General features: G+C 36.1%; 1 protein-coding gene across 1 annotated transcript; it reads right to left on the bottom strand.

The window, feature by feature from the left end:
• Nucleotides 1-564: 564 nt before the first annotated feature.
• On the bottom strand, nt 565-14,318 carry il12rb2l (interleukin 12 receptor, beta 2a, like). The gene is made up of 15 exons (XM_058771782.1): nt 13,846-14,318; nt 13,085-13,366; nt 11,638-11,773; nt 11,382-11,533; nt 10,509-10,654; nt 9,920-10,064; nt 9,413-9,489; nt 9,065-9,311; nt 8,229-8,420; nt 7,706-7,807; nt 4,322-4,453; nt 4,003-4,146; nt 3,771-3,843; nt 1,631-1,706; nt 565-1,533 (listed from the first exon to the last, which is right to left on the bottom strand). Exons 1-15 carry the CDS (start codon nt 13,907-13,909, stop codon nt 1,171-1,173), a joined length of 2,331 nt encoding a protein of 776 aa, XP_058627765.1. The 5' UTR covers nt 13,910-14,318; the 3' UTR covers nt 565-1,170.
• Between the last annotated feature and the right edge of the window lie 643 nt (nt 14,319-14,961).

The raw sequence follows: 14,961 nt of genomic DNA, 5'->3' as shown, positions 1-14,961 counted from the left end.
AAAAATCTTACCAACCCCAAACGTTTGAATGGTGGTATATTTTTAAACCTCATCAGTTTAGCTATCTAAAATTAATCTAATTTGTAATCATAATCTTTAACACTTCTCCATCTGAAGGTCAAATATAGACAAACTATGCTGGTTTACTTTACTGGTACTATTATATAGTCACTATTTTATTCAAGGCTTTGGAGGCAACAAGATTGAGTTGAAATCAGTGTCTTAAATATATATACATATAGTATATATATATATATATATGGTCGACTGTGCTGATATTCCAGATTGCTTTAGGGAATGGAAGCCCATAAAAAAATTAAACAAATAAATAAAAAAACAATTTAAAATTTTAAATCACAGTTACAAGAATTTGTCTTATTTTTTTTTGCATAACAAGGCTTCCATAAAATGGGTAAACTACAACACACAGACTACTACTTCTGACTAGTCCTAGGTTAACATGCCAACTCCACATCATCTGCCAAACAAATCACTGCAAAACTTATGAGAAATTCACTTATATATATATATATACATATACGATGACCACAAATAAGAAGCATATTCATATATAAAAAATATTTATTATGTACAAAAACAAGCTTTTTACATTCAGTTGTGTGCTGGATCTATTAGTAATAACATCTCCTTTGTGTCACATGTGCAATGTTTTCCATATTAAAATACAAGGTTTAATGTGCAGAGATAACTATAAGACATTTGTAAGTTGAATTACCTGAAAAGTGTTAACCACGTGACTGTGGAGCTATCAAAACTTAGCTGTTTACCTGAGCACTCTGAGCCACCTAACATTAGCTCAACCAATGGCGAGTTTGAGGCATGAACATCTGACCAATGGCAAAAGGGGAGAGTATTCCAGAAACCTGTATAGTCCTTATTCCACTTGATGATGCAAGTGGTGCAAAAAATACATGTCAGTTTTAAATGTTGGTGCTAGTATGGAAGACCATAATGTAAAAATCTGTGCATAGCTGTGCAAGAACTCTCTCTCATGGATACATCTGTGTCATTTCATGAATAACACTTGTCTTAATACTCTTTTCAGTGTCTGATTAAAAAACACACCTTGTTTTTCAGTAAAACAGTCACTTTTTGATTGTTCCATTTAAGGCAATACAGTACAGATGAAACATCCTGAGGTATGAAAAGTTAATTGGCCTCAATAGGAGGCAAAAAATGTCTTTCATAGTCCGAGACACATTGCTGGTTCCACCACTCTTCCTCATCACCACCATCCTTCTCTTCATCGGTGTCGACCATCTCGCTGTACTCCTTTGCCCACCTGTCATGCTTTAAAATGCTCCCTCTGTTTGATTCCTCAGGCTCATCTCCACCTTCATTTGTTCTGCCCAGTCTATTTGGCAGCTGAAAATCTTGGGGTTCCACATCGATTAAAACCGATTCAGTCTCTGATGAAGGAGTAGGTGTGTCGCGATCCAGCTTCTCCACGATCTCCAGCTCAGAGATCTTTATATTCAGTTCAGAAGGAGAACAGAGCCGTGGCCACGCATGCTGGAAGAAAAGCCAAGAGATGAATGAATATTGTTCTGTTTTTGTAAGCGTGACGTCTCTTTCAGATGGAACACTCAAAAAAACTTTAGATTCTCACCTGAAAGTTCATATGCTTAAATGTTTTACTGTTAATTGGATCTGGGATCTTCACGAAACACGAAGTTGGTTGGTACCTAGAGAGTTTATCACAAAATGTCAAATTTACCAGTTAAACTCATTTTGTGTACAGTATGCAAGGCGCTAAACTGTGTGTGCATACAATGCCAGTGATTCCAATTCTGAAAAATGTGATTGAAAGCATGAGCATAATTTCAAAACGTGATGATAGCTGAACGTAATGGAAAATAATACACAGGAGGGCCAAAAGCATATGGATACCATACCTTTTGCGGATCCCAACCCTTTGTCCCTGAAACCCCCCTCCTTACACCGGTGTAACAAGAGCACAATTAAAATTTCTACGTAATTTTAGATTAAAAATTTAAATACATTTATAATTCAAATACAAATATAATTTATTGAATTATAATTCTATTTATTGTTATATTGTTTATTATATTTAAATATTTTGTATTGAACTTTTTATTTAAAATAAATTGATTCGAATAAACTTGATTCGAAAAAGCTAAATGGCTGTAAAAAAAAGTGTCACACTTGTGTTGTTTACGGTCAAAAATGAACGCCATTGGAAAAGAATGGGAAATACGCAAAAACACGAAAATACAGATAATTTTTTGTGTGTACAATCTACAAATCATTCATGATGCAGATAAAGAGTGCACAGCAATAAAGGCACTAAAATATCAAGAGTGCAAAATAGACACACTCCGCCCACTCCCCACCCTCCCCCCACAGACACACATATGTGACCCTGGACCACAAAACCAGTCTCAAGTGTAAATTTTTTGAAATTGAGATTTATACATCACCTGAAAGCTGAATAAATAAAATCTGGAATCTGAGGGTGCAAAAAAATCCAAATATTGAGAAAATCGCCTTTAAAGTTGTCTAACTTAAGTTCTTAGCATATTATTATGCATATTACTAATAAAAAATGAAGTTTTGATATATTTACGGTAAGAAATTTACAAAATATTTTCATGGAACATGATCTTTACTTAATATACTAATGATTTTTGGCATAAAAGAAAAATGGATAATTTTGACCCATACAATGTATTTTTGGCTATTGCTACAAATATACCCCAGCGACTTAAGACTGGTTTTGTGGTCCAGGGTCACATATATGAATTAGTGTGACTAACACAAAGCATGTTCCTGCAAATGCATGAAATAAAATCAATAATTCGGCCAAAAATGCAGTCAAAACACAGACACCAAGGTAGGGGATACGCACTAAAAACGGACACACACACTCAAACACACACTCTTACACACACTCACAGACATACACACACAACACACTATTATACACACACAAATGAACTGGTGTGGCTGTAACAATATGGCAAAATTGAGCCAGAAGACTCAAATAAGAGGTTAAAATCAGATTGATTAATCTCTGATAAAGCATTCCTGTTCATTTTTGTTGAATTTTGATGTTATGTGTAACATTTCAAACAAAAAAATCTAAACCTTTACAAAAATTTGTCTTTGAGAATGTCTAAATATACTATCCAGATCCACAACTTAATAAAAATAAGCCTTTATGCCTAAAAAACACTAGAGAGTTTATAAGCCTTTTATATAGAGCTATATAGAAATCTAGTGGCTAAACCATGGAATTGCAGAGGTTTTTCTTTTTTTACTCCAACCAGATGGCACTAATCTGACTTAAAAAAATTGGATTTTAAAGGCATTGTCTCTATTTTAACATGAAATTACTGCCATAATTGAAAAGTAATATCAAAATCAAAAATTTATTTTATCATAATTATTGCATAAATATTAATTAGTAACATGACATTCTCTCAAAATACAAAATATTATGTAAAAGTTACATTTCGGGTGTTCGGTCAGTTTTGATCGCCAATAACACAAGTGTGACCCCCAAATAAACAATACCAGAGGGCTTAGATGAGCGCTGCATTTTTAGAGATGCTGCAAAAGATGCAAGCACAACAGTCAAACACATCTGTCTAGCACACATTTATGTCAAAAATACACTATGGAACACAGTGGAATGGAAAAACGTTCTGTGTGAACCAGCCCTTACAAGGGGGTGTCCATGTACTTTTGGCCATATAGATGGAATTATGATGAAAGGCTATACTTACACCAATGTAAAAACACAAACTAATAAGACCAGGAACATCAATACTATGAATACAGCCAACAGGGTAGCATTACCTAGGAGATAAGATGGATAGAAACGATTGGTTTACTACCTAAAGCTTAATATGTGATCTGCATACTGCATGCAAAACAAGGATGTCTTAGTATTTTGGATTATGCATGCAATATAAATCCCAAAGGAAGAAAGAAACAGCTCATCTTCCTCGCACTTACTGGTTTTTTCATTGGTGGAGAAAGTGGTGAAGCTCCGGTCACCTTCACCAGCAGTGCTCACAGCGCACACCCAGATGTGGTACTGCTGGCCTGGCTGCAGTTCTGACAACTGCATACTGGTTCCGTTACTGCTTACATTAGACCCTGTTACATAGGCCAAACGACACAGATATACACTACTAATCAAAGTATGGGGGCAGTACAATCTGCTCACCAAAAATACAGTAAAAACAGCAATACTGTGAAATATTAAAATTTTAAATAACTGTTTTCTATTTGAATATATTTTAAAACGTCATTTATTCCTGTGATGGCAAACCTGTTTCTTTGATGCCCACTATGTAATGCAGGATGACACCTTTGCTCTCATTTACAGGGATGGGGCTCCAAATCAAAGTGGCAGAGGAGTGAGAGATGTTCTTCACATGGATTTGAGGAACTTTAGGAGGAACTGGCAGGGAAAATGAAGAGATGATACAAACATGAAGGCTAGATGATTAGATTTACTACTAGACAAGTACTTTGTGCCCTAAAACAAGCTCAAAGTGAGAAAATGTCTTATAAATGGAATGCATTACAATTTTTTAAATGCAATCTGTTGCACTATACAACACAATCTACTTTCACAATGGATGCATTTTTTTAACAAATAAGATACACAATGTAACCTTTAGGCAGAGGGGTGTAAGTTGTAAAGAGGTGCAACTATTAATTCATGGTAATACCATCAATAATATTTTTCAGAATTTTGGCTCTCTGTTGTATTTGCAAACAGAACTGGAAAAGCCCAATTTTAAATGTTGTCATGTGGACTTAGGTCTGTTGTCATTGAAATAAAAGTGCATTCAGTGATTTAAAGGCACAGTTCACCCAAAAATGAAAATTCTGTCATTAATTACTCCCGCTCACGTTGTTCCAAACCTGTAAGGAAAGGGATAACTGAAGAGAAGAATTTGTTGAATACAGTTGTTATTTTTGTTTTCTTTGTGCACAAAAAGTATTCTTGTAGCTTCGTAAAATGAAAGGGGTCATATGATGCGATTTCATGTTTTCCTTTACCTTTGGAGTGTTACAAGCTGTTTGAGCATAGATAAGATCCCTGAAGTTGCAAAGACTAAAGTCTCAAAACCAAAGAGATATTTTTTATAAAAGTTAAGACTCGACCACTCCCCCCTAAAACGGCTCATTTAAACACGCCCCCACATGTCTATGTTACTGTGTGGGAAGATTTGCACAACACAGTCCAAATGTATACGCAAAGAAAGGCGGCGGAACTTTTATTCTCGCTGTAGTATTGTTGCTGCCGCCGGCGCCGCCATGTCCTGGAGACGCTGTGTTTCGGTTGTGAAAGCGAAACTACTTTGTTTGGGCTTCCAAAAGAGGACCCAACTAGAAATCAGTGGTTAAGTTGTGTTTACAACACTGTTCCAGAACAGTTCAACCCAAATATTAGACTGTGTGCAGTAGGGCTGGGCAGTATATCGAGTTTGTACGATATATCGATATATTTTTTTTATAAGCGATAAGGTATGAAGCAATACCGTTAATATTGATATACAGTAACGTTAGTTTGATACGAGCGCATCTGAAAAAAAATATCTAGGGAGGACACAGACTGAACTGCTGCGGAGAAAGTGCATAATACAATTTGTTCTAAACATGTGACAAGCTTTATATGAAGGGTTTTAAAAAACTAAGATATTAGCCTATAATTTATAGTTTCAGTTTAAAGCGGTTCGCGCTCGTCCCGTCAGATGCTCTGACAGAAAGGCTGCGTGTGCCGCAGACAGAGATGCTACTCGCGCTGTTTAATGTGTTTAAGATGTGCTGTTGTCCTAAATGCATAACTTACATTTCGCAGGTATATTCTCCATCTGTAAATGTTAGAAAGCAATGGAAATGTTTCCATTTTGCTGTCAGAAGTGCATGAGCTTTCTGCTTTGCGATTCTCCGCTAAACTTCACAGACTTCATTTAGAACGAGCGCCGCCGCACACATGTGCGCCAAACAGACGGAGCGCAATAACTCTGACTAAAATATACATTTTGCTGAAATATTTGTAGTTGGACAATAAATGTGACATATGTAGAATTTTAAACCTACAAGTGAGTGTATTTGTATGATAGCACTAAGGTAATCAAAATAGCCTTTTTACTCAGTCCGTGCTTTTTTATTTTCATTTTTAATTTAGTAAGTTTAACTTCTGCTTTAAAAACATTATGTTTTTAGATTGCAATGTTACAATGTTAGAATGTAATGTGATTTTAACCCTTTTTTGCACATAATATATGCCTACATGGTTACATTCACTTTATTTGTTAGTTTAATCCAAATACAAAATACCGAGATATATACCATATACCGCATATCAGCCAAAAAATACTGAGATATGAATTTTTGCTCATATCGCCCAGCCGTAGTGTGCATCACATTTTATGGAGGACTGTTTCCTGAACCTGGGAGTAGCCTGCCAGCTGTGCACAAAGTCTGTTTCTATAAAGTGGGGCAATTCCAACTTTGCAAGGACAGTCTGGCGCTTCTGACTCACAGCCTGTAAGTATGTTTTCATATTTAAAGAATCTGCCACTGACTATTCAAACACGAGTTTTGAGCAGTGTAGAGTAGTGCTTGTTTGTCGTTTCTCCGATCACAAATGCAGACATATGACGCGTAAAAAGACAGTATAAGTCATTATAATCAGTAATTATGTCCCCACTGGATGCAACAAATGCCTCGTTTATAGTGGGTTTTATTGTTTTTGTGTCGTCGCGCCGGGACACGGCATCACAATACGGTAAGGGGCGTAATATTTCAGTCTCACGCTTGAGGTATTCGGCCAATCACAACGCACTCGATAGCTGGCCAATCAGAGCACACCTCGCTTCTCAGAACGATGAGCTTTGTAAAAATCGGTACGTTTCAGAAAGGCGGGGCACAGAGGAGCAACAATAATGTAAAATATGTGGAAAATAATGTGTTTTTTTAACCTTAAACAGCATAAACACATTGCATTAAACCAAATACACAAAATAATGTTATTTTCAGCAATGTCATATGACCCCTTTAAGGTTGAACCACTGTCACATTAACTATTTTAACGATGTCCTTACTACCTTTCTGTGCCTTGGATGTGTCAGTTATGTTGCTGTCTATGCAGGGTCAAAAAACTCTCGGATTTCATCAAAAATATCTTAATTTGTGTTCCAAAGATAAACAAAGGTCTTACAGGTTTGGAACAACATGAGGGTGAGTAATTAAAGGCAGAATTTTTTATTTGTGACCCTGGACCACAAAACCAGTCATAAGTAGCATGGGTATATTTGTAGCAATAGCTAACAATTCATTGTATGGATCAAAACTATCGATTTTTATGTCAAAAATCATTCAGATATTAAGTAGAGATCATGTTCCATTAAGATATTTTGTAAATTTACTACCGTAAATATATCAAAACTTCATTTTTGATTAGTAATATGTATTGCTAAGGACTTAATTTGGACAACTTTAGATTCCAGATTTTCAAATAGTTGTATCTCAGCCAAATGTTGTCCTATCCTAACAAACCATACATCAATGGAAAGCTTATTTATTCAGCTTTCAGGTGATGTATAAATCCCAATTTCAAAATTCCGACCCTTATGACTGTTTTTTGTGGTCCAGGGTCACATTTTTGGGTGAACTGTCCCTTTAAGAGATGTCATACCTCCTTCAAGCCTGTATGCAATCGCTGACTTGAGGAAAGTGCTGTGGTTGTTGAAGACTGCAAACAGCGATACATTATAAGCTGTGTAGTTCCTGAAGTCACCTGTAGATGGAGACAAACACAAAATTACTATCAGCATCAGGACAAACTACAGCTTTCCCTCTTACACACACACACACACACACATATGTTGGTTTATGTGGTTTATGGGGACTCTCCATAGGCGTAATGGTTTTTATACTGTACAAACTGTATGTGCTATTGCCCTACACCAACCCTACACCTAAACCTACCCCTTACAGGAGACTGTCTGCATTTTTAGATAAAAAAAAAAAAAAACACCATTTAGTATGTTTTTTAAGCCTTTTGATTTACAGGGACATAGGCAGTGTCCTCATAAACCACCTTCAAATTGTAATACCTCTGTCATACCCATGTTATTATACAAATTTGTGTCCCCGTAAACCACATAAACATGCACACACCCACACACACACACACATATATATATACACACACAAACCTGTGAGTGTGACAGATCTCTGGGTTCTCTTCACTCTGACCCAGTTCAAGCACATACGGTCAGGTACTACAGACGCGTACTGTACAACATACTCCAGGACGCTCTCAGAGAACTGTGGGTATATGGCCCATGAGACCCGCAGTGCCTGGCTCTCACCTATTACACTCAGATTCACCTCAGGCTTTCTCTGTCCTACAGGGCATACATATGACATAAATATAATCAAAGATATAATTATACACTACTGTTCAAAAAGTTTGTGGTTGATAAGATTTTAAACTTAAGGCTGCATTCATTTGATCAAAAATACAATAAAACAGTAATATTGTGAAATATCATTGCAATTTAGAACCACTGTTTTGTAATTTAATATATTTTAAAATATAATTTATTCATGTGATGCAAAGCTGAATTTTCAGCATCATTACATCAGTCTTCAGTGTCATATAATCCTTCAGAAATCATTCTAATTTGATGATTTTCTGCTCAACAAACATTTCTTATTATGATCAGTGTTAAAAAACAGCTGAGCTGCTTCATATTTTTGTAAAAACTGTGATACTCTGATGAACAGAAAGTTCAAAGGAATAGCATTTATTTGAAATAGAAAACTTTTGTCTTTACTGTTACTTTTGATCAATTTAATGTGTCCATGCTGAATAAAAGTATAATTTTCTTTCAAATCTTACTGACCCCAAGCTTCTGAACGGTAGTGACATTATAAAAGCATAATAAGTAGACATGTTTACATTTTTCAGCAGAACTTGAACAAAATTAGAGAAAAATGCAAATTACTAATATTTCAAACAATATTTAATTTAATTGTATTGACTTACCCCTCTCAGCAAACGGCATGAATGTGGGTTCCGATGTGCCCATTGAGGTGTTGGCTGACACAAAAACTCCCACAACACCCAGCTTCAGGAAGTGTCTGAGCTGCAGGCAGCTCTGTTCAGCGAGCTGCTGACTTTCAGTGTCTCTCTGTTGCCTGGTGACCTGCTGCTTGACCTCAGTGCCATTTTTAAGCTTCATAGTTACAATATAGTTGATAATTTCCCCTCTAGCCTGAGACAGAGGCATTTCCTGAGAGACAGCGAAAGACATTCATGATCTTTTGGATCTTGACTGACCCACCACCAAACAATAACCGATTAGACTGATGCATTATGGGGAGTACACCCTACCTTCCAATAGACGTTACAGGAAGACATGTCAGAAATAGGGCCGCAGTCACTCCAAACATCCAGCTGTCCGACCGGTGCTGAAAAGAGAGAATATTACAGACACAGAGTCATCATCATTGATTTTGTTATATGGCACGATATTTAGAAAAAAAGGAATGAAAGAAATGATAAATGACTGAAAGGTGCTGAATAAATCAATGAGATTTTAAAATAGAAAACACCTATTTTAAATTGTAATAACATTTAATTGTTGTTACTGTATTTTTGATCTAATAAATGCAGCCTTGGAGAGCTTAAGAGACTCAAATCCACTCACTACAGGGAGTCATTCTGGATTCTTATTTAAAACTGAATTGCTTTTGTATTTAGGACTCTAAAACACGACTGACATCCATATTCTACTGTTGAGTGAATGTGCATCAAGACCATCTTCAATAAAACAATAATTGAGCATTAAATGAGTGAATCGGTGTCTTCAATTAATGCAATGAGGGGTCTTTCTCTGACCTGCAGGGGGCGTTCTGACTGAATACACTGAACTCCAGTTACTCATGACTTTCTCTTCATATCCACAGTTGCAGCGAACACGAAAACTGTACTGTGTGAATGGCTGGGGATCCTCCAACACATGCATGACCTGGCAATCATCCACCTGCACAATAAGAATTCAACAGAGACACAGTTTGTTTCATTTTTGACACATCTCTGACACTATAAAATGACTGAATTACATAAAACAAAGTGAAAAATTTAACTGGTAAATACAAAAAAAGCTGTTGTATTTCTCCTATACCTGGTTCATAATCTGCATATTCTATTTTATTGAGATTTTTATTTGAACATTCCAATATTGTTTCTCAAATCCCAAAGATCTATCGTTTAATCGACATTACTTTTAGCACACCTTCCATCATGCAGATGGATTTTATTCATTATGGATACTCATTTTACAAAAGCACTTTTGAGCACATGAATTAAAACTGGCCAGAGCTGCACCCCTGAAGCCAGTGAAAATCAAAGCTTAAAGGAAAATGCTGAAATACTCTTCCAAATCAGAATAGAGTCAAATCAATCTGGTTTCTCTCTCTCCTCTCACCTCAATCCAGTCCAGCATGTGATTGCGTGCGCGGTACTGCACTTGACAGCTCTTGTCCAAGGGGCCCATTCTGTCACAGTCCATGTCCCAGATGAACTCCAGTGGTTCAGAGGTGAGGTTTATATTGTATGGGGGGTCTGGTCGTTCTAAGAAAAAAAGATGGAAAACATTAAAAGCTAGCACAAAGTTAACTTGACTGATAAAACACTTCTTTGGGATTTTTTAAATATTTTTGAAAGACGTCTTTTGTGCTCACCAAGCCTACATTTATTTGATCAAAATACAGTAAAAATGAAATACTGTTATTTGTGAAATAATCACAATTTGAAATTAAGTTCACTTTAAATTGTAATTTATTCCTGTGATGACAAAGCTGAATTTTTACTCTTTTTATCATTACTCTAGTCTTCAGTGTCACATTATCCTTCAGAAATCATTCTAATATGCTGATCTGATGCTCAAGAAACATGTATTATTATTATTATTATTATCATCATCAATGCTGAAAACAGATGTCCTGCTTAATATTTTGTGAAAACTTTTTTAAGATTCTTTTGACAGAAACAAAGTTCAAAAGCACAGTATTTATTTAAAATATGACAAATTTACTGGATCCTTGCTGAATAACAGTAGTAATTTCTTATAAAACTAAAAAACAACCTTACTGACACCAAACGCTTGTTTATATCTAGGGAGATAAATATGAGAGAGACTCTGGAGGTTTTTTTACACTTATTCATAGTAATAATCATCAGAATTGTATGTATACTGAGTACTGTACAGTGCTTCAAATAGAGCCAATAAATTGTGATAAAATTGTGCATGGTTTAAAGAAAGCAAGCGATGGTTTACACTAGAGTAAACATGACTTACTGATATGGCCCGTGTTGAAGTAAGACTTTTCAGACTGTGCAGAACCCAGCACGTTTTTGGCAGTGACCCATGCTGTAGTGTAAGTGCTTTTCATATACTCAAGCCGGTTTATGACTGCACTCTCACTACTGCTCTCCCTAGATTTAACATTCCTGTATATAAACACACACACACAAAAAAAATATTGTCAGATGCTCACAATATGTCCACAATGTCCATACATAATGCAATGGTGGTGTTAATATAAAACACACACCCATCATAATCTTTCCAGTGAAGGGTGTAAACAGTTGGAACCATTGACTGATTGGATTTAGTCCAAGAGCAGTAAATATCTTCATCTTCCAAGTCTTCAATAGCACAATCAGGGCGAGACGGGGGAGATGGTGGATCTGAAAAAGATGGAAGAATGTAAAGAATGCTTTCCTGGAAGGAAACCAACCAAAAGCAGCAAAGACAAAGGGAGAAGAAATAACCATTCAAACCAATACAACGTGCTGCAAGAGCACCATTACTTTTTACAATGAGAAAACAGGAAGTCATGTGGGGAAATCAGCAAAAGAAAGCCATCAGGGAGGCGCATACTTCCCCTCCTTGTCTAATTTCGGACAACATCTCAACACGTAAGCATTTCTCAAAGAATGCTCAGGTTCAAACTAATTAAGCTCTCTTACCAAATAAAATAATGAACAGTTACATATTCAGCAGATGCTTTTATTCAAAATGACTCGCACTGCATTAATTTAATCAGTTTATGCATTCTCGGGGAATCACCCCATGCTGTTTGAGCTAGAGCAATACAACTTTCAGTAATGCATGGGTGGGTCACCTACAAATAGACCTTAGTCAGGGTAACGCCATATTTAATTTTTGACAGGAATGAAAACAAGGCTGTGAGTGACAGAAGTACGGCGTGTTCAATGAAACATACTGATGAAACATCTTTCCGATAAAAGCTTTTAGTCAAAAACTTAATTAAAATAGTTTTGGATGTTTGGATCTAGGACCTTTCCACAGTGCATACCATTGCAATGACTGCAAGTCTATCCTTCATAGCCTCGTTTTCATCCGTGTTAAATTCAATATGGTGTCTAACCCGACTAAAATCTATTGTAGTCCATTTTTGAATACAGATTACATTAAAAAAAATTCAGTTAGTAACCTAATCTATTACATTACACATTTTAGGTAATATAATCTGACTAATTTTTGATTACTTTTGACCTATCATTGATCTGAATAGGATGATTTTGTACCATATTAATATAAAAATACAAATGTTTTATGAATAATTTACTGCTTTGTGGATATTCTAATTTTAGAATTGTTCTAATTGGAAGTATTTAATTTTGGAATCTGATTAAATAATCCAGATTATATATAATCAGTTACTACCCAGACCTGTGCACTTACAATGGAATCATACAGAGCAAGGAATCCCAGAAGGCTTAGAAACAAAATATGCATATTGTATTTTTGTTAAACCCCTTATAGTAATTCTTCCATTCATAATGTGTGTGCTGTTAAGGTTTGACCTAAGTGGAAAAATTCTATTTATGAATACCCAAATGCTGTATGTCATTACACAGTTTTTCTTGTAAACAACTCCCTTCTGGGACCGTTGTGTGCATCTTGTGAACGAAACATTCCCAGAACTAGTAATGAGGCCTTTAGAGATAAATGGTCAATTCTGTCATACTCACAGCCTCCTCTTACTGTAACGTTGCAGGTCTCTGCTGTATTTCCATTACACATGCAGCGAATATGTTCTCTGTGTTCTGCTGCGATAGAAAAGTTGAAGGTTTCTTTGGTACTGGCACATGTGCTCGGAAACTGATGTCTGTGGTCCGGTTTGTTAACATAAAGCTGGCAGAGACCACAACTGTTTGCTCTTCCCTGTGTACTCATGTGGCACAGAACAGACACATTGTGGCCCAAAGGAAGAGCTTTATTCCACCAGCAGTTTACAGCCACTTCACAAGAGACTAAACAAATAAAAAATACAACAAAAGACAAGAACAACAAGTTGAGGCAACAGAACTATTATGAACTCAGTTCCATTGTTTAACATGAACTCAATGGTCTGTCCTGTGAATATTTGCTGTATTGTTTACTGCTAAAGAAAAAACTACTTTGTCCTAATATAAAGTGACCTAAAAAAGTATTTGGGCTCTTAATGAATAAATGTTGCAATAGATTGCAAACTAAGTGGCATCTGCCAACAAATGCTGGTAGAACTTTACTTTTCTGAAGCATTTTGCTTTATTTGTGAAATAAAATGCATTCTTTCATATTTTAAAACTACATATAGTTAAAATTCAAACTATATATAATTGAAAACAATACAAATTTTCACAAAAATTACACAACGCACTTTATTTCACAAATAACAAAGTATGTATGTATTCTTACTTATTATGTATATGGTAGAATGAAATATTGAAAACGAAACACTTTTGCCCACCTTGAGAACATATCCACAAGTAAAGCATTGTAACAAAATGCACTTTCACACTCTGCCATGCCATAGTTCAAGGCATCCGCGCACGCGACAACTCCAGCGTGACTCAACGTCCCGTTAACCTAGTGATCACACAGTTACGGGAAGTCCACGGTCATCAGATATTTGTTTATTTCGCTCCAGAGTTACATCGTTGTCCCGCGAGACGCACAATAAGGTTCTTCAGCGTTTTTCTGTCTTATTTTCACGAATCTATTAAAAATAGTAACATCGCTCTCTGCATCCTGGATCGAGAATTTTCTGTTTCCTGTGATCTCGTTCCTTTTAGTTTCTTATAGATTTTAGGTATAAGCTTAATTTTCGTTGATTAAGTTACAGACACCGTTCTCAAACCTCTTCAAATGTCAAGCTTGAACTCTCTTTACTTGTAAACATGCAGCAGTTCACAAATCTGAGTAGTACTTGCATGAAAAGACTCCACCCATATGACTCATAAGCAAAGCCAGTTGACCAATCAGGACAAAGGTAATTATTTTCAGCACGTTCCTTCAGCTCAGAGCACTTTAGGGGAAACTACTTCTCCAGGGCTTGTACAAATACCAACACGTACTGTCTTGGCCCCTTGTGAGCGCGTGCACACAATACGAAATAAGTGCTTTTAGAAGCCCTATAGTTACTAAATTGTGTCATCTGTTATAAAGGCTACTGAACCGATGCTTATTGTAAACACGTGCATTTTACAGTGTTTCATCGGGAAATGAAATGGTGTATGCACACATGTGGTCTACTGTCACTCGTGTGAACACTTGGGCCAAATACAGGAAATACATCAAGCAAGTAGATAAGCGATCAAGACCTTAGTTTCTGTGGGTCCAGGCCACCTGAACTCACACTGCACAAAATGGAGAACATAAACATGTGCTTCATATTGAACTAAACTCATTTTTTTTGAGTCAGATGCATGAATCACTCTTTAGGGCAAGACTTATTTATCTAGACTTTAGACTTTAGGTTGGCAAATTTATTAGTCATAATTCCTGCATCAAACAAGTGGTCTTTTGGGAAACAAATTCTTATCCCCTTCTGAAAGAAACTGACTCTAAAAGAATCTAAATGTCT

Source organism: Onychostoma macrolepis, chromosome 03, assembly GCF_012432095.1.
Source record: "Onychostoma macrolepis isolate SWU-2019 chromosome 03, ASM1243209v1, whole genome shotgun sequence".
Classification (NCBI taxonomy): Eukaryota; Metazoa; Chordata; class Actinopteri; order Cypriniformes; family Cyprinidae; genus Onychostoma; species Onychostoma macrolepis.
The sequence above is the reverse complement of the archived record's forward strand: the minus strand, read 5'-3'. Positions and strand labels throughout refer to the sequence as shown.